General features: G+C 37.9%; 1 protein-coding gene across 2 annotated transcripts in view; it reads left to right on the top strand.

The window, feature by feature from the left end:
- Positions 1 to 574: 574 nt before the first annotated feature.
- The window catches only part of LOC117123000 (protein O-glucosyltransferase 2-like), a 34,213-nt gene continuing 32,912 nt past the window's right edge, over positions 575 to 1,875 (top strand). The window contains exon 1 of one of the 2 annotated variants that reach the window (XM_033268785.1): positions 575 to 803. Coding sequence is in view for 1 of the 2 variants with exons in the window: in XM_033268784.1 (XP_033124675.1) it covers positions 1,261 to 1,496 (236 nt within the window). In the remaining variant the exon portion in view is untranslated. Of the gene's footprint in view, positions 1,497 to 1,875 lie in introns of both variants that reach the window. The other variant, XM_033268784.1, reaches the window with a different exon arrangement.

Genomic DNA, 1,875 nt, shown 5'->3' with positions numbered 1-1,875 from the left:
TAAAAGAAATAAATGTAGGTCTAGCGCACAATGAAAAGCCTATAATATTATTAGGTATTGAAAATACTAAATTTTTACCACATATGTAAATGTTACATAATAAAAAAATTAATCGAAATTGCGAAGGGAGGGACTTTCACAGAAAGAAAGATGAATTTTGTACGTGACGAGTTATTGACACGCAACGGCGTGGAAAAACTTTAAAATTACTCAAAAACTTCTAAGTACAGTTAGAGGCCTTGCTTAATTGTACGACAAATTAGAGGCAGTCCTTTGGAAACTGCTCTGATTGGTCAAACATTTTTGGTGGATGGATTTCTGGAGCATGTGAGAGTGTGTCTTGAATTTTCTACGCCGGAAAATTTGGACCTTTTGTAATTGGTGTGGGGGGGGGGGGTGCGTACGCACCCGTCGCATCCCTGCGTACGGGCCTGTAATGCAAACGTATAATAAACCATGATCTCTCCCTCTCTCTCTACAAATTGAAATGATGAATATCGATATATTTTCCAGAATATCGATATATCGCCCTCTATGACATGCGGTACCGCAGACGTGTACGACCGGCCGCGCCGGTCGTTGTTTGTTTTGGTTTTGTGCTGCTGTCAATCGCTTGAGTGAACTGTGTTATTTGGGTTTGACTTTTTATGCTCCGGTAATTCATGATAAAGGAACATAAAGAACAGATTAAGCAGTTGTTGCATATCACAGGATTTCAGCGGTGGATTTAAAGTGTTTTTCTTTAATAGCATTTTTGCGACGAGTGGTCCTACTCATAATAGCCTAACTTGGCGTTCTAAAAAGTAGGTATGCAGACAGTGTAGTAGGCCTAGCCTAGGCAAGTTTATTGTGTCAAAACGTGGATCAAGGTCACATCTCTGATCTTGAATAGTGGGTAGGCCAGTGGCTGGCCTGAGGATTGCATACAGTACATGCTCACTATGGTATAGGGTTACACTCGCTTCGTGTTACTAACTCTATAACCTTAGAGCCAGGAGGCTAGCCTAGGCCTGACCGAGTTTATTGCTAAAACCATTCATGGCCCTCTTTATTAATATTATCACCATAGCTTATAACTTTTAAAAATAGACCACTCTCATCGACTTCTTCTACTAGGCCTAGGTAGTCAAAACTCGTCGCAGTATTTTGGATAAACTAAATTATTCAGGTCGGAAAAACAAATCGATCAAGAAGCTCAAATTTTAAACTTTTGTTGAAGTTGTGAAGACTACAATCAACTTTCTCGCTTTTACCTACATCATGCTTTGGAAACTTCATAAAAGGACAATGACTGCAATTGTAAGACTTCAAATTTTTTTCGCAAGTGTGCATTTATTAAGTATATCTGAAGCAGTGACAGATACCGCAACAGGCTATGAACGGGAGAGAGTTGTCTGTCCAGAACAAACACTTGTTTGGGGGCCGGGATTAAATGCGGATTTTAATGTTCCTGCACGATTTTTTTTTATTCAAGCTGTGGATTTCAATGGCCAAAAGTAAGTAGTTTTCAGAATTTTTAAAAACATTGAAAGTGACAAAAAAATGTTTTAACATAACATGACTTTCCTAGGCCTATCTTTCTTTATTAAATCAAAACTTTTTTTTTCATAGCCCTTATCAGCAAAAAATTTATCAGCGAAATTTGAACCCCGGCCGCTTGCTCAAGGTGGCATCATACCACTACCTTGAAACAAACTAATTTATTTTCTATAGGATTCCCTACTAATCAAACCCTTACTCTAGTCTTAGTATATGTGGCAAAGACAAGCCAAACCAGTCACTCGTCGCAAAAATCAATTTTGAGTTATTAATACAGGGTTAAAAAGTTAAATAAGAGCTATAAAATGGTAAAAAAATCATTCAAATCCGACATTT

Source organism: Anneissia japonica, unplaced genomic scaffold, assembly GCF_011630105.1.
Source record: "Anneissia japonica isolate Jap-2015-1 unplaced genomic scaffold, ASM1163010v1 scaffold1030_len608725_cov174, whole genome shotgun sequence".
Lineage (NCBI taxonomy): Eukaryota > Metazoa > Echinodermata > Crinoidea > Comatulida > Comatulidae > Anneissia > Anneissia japonica.
This window is presented reverse-complemented; position numbering and strand designations above follow the sequence as displayed.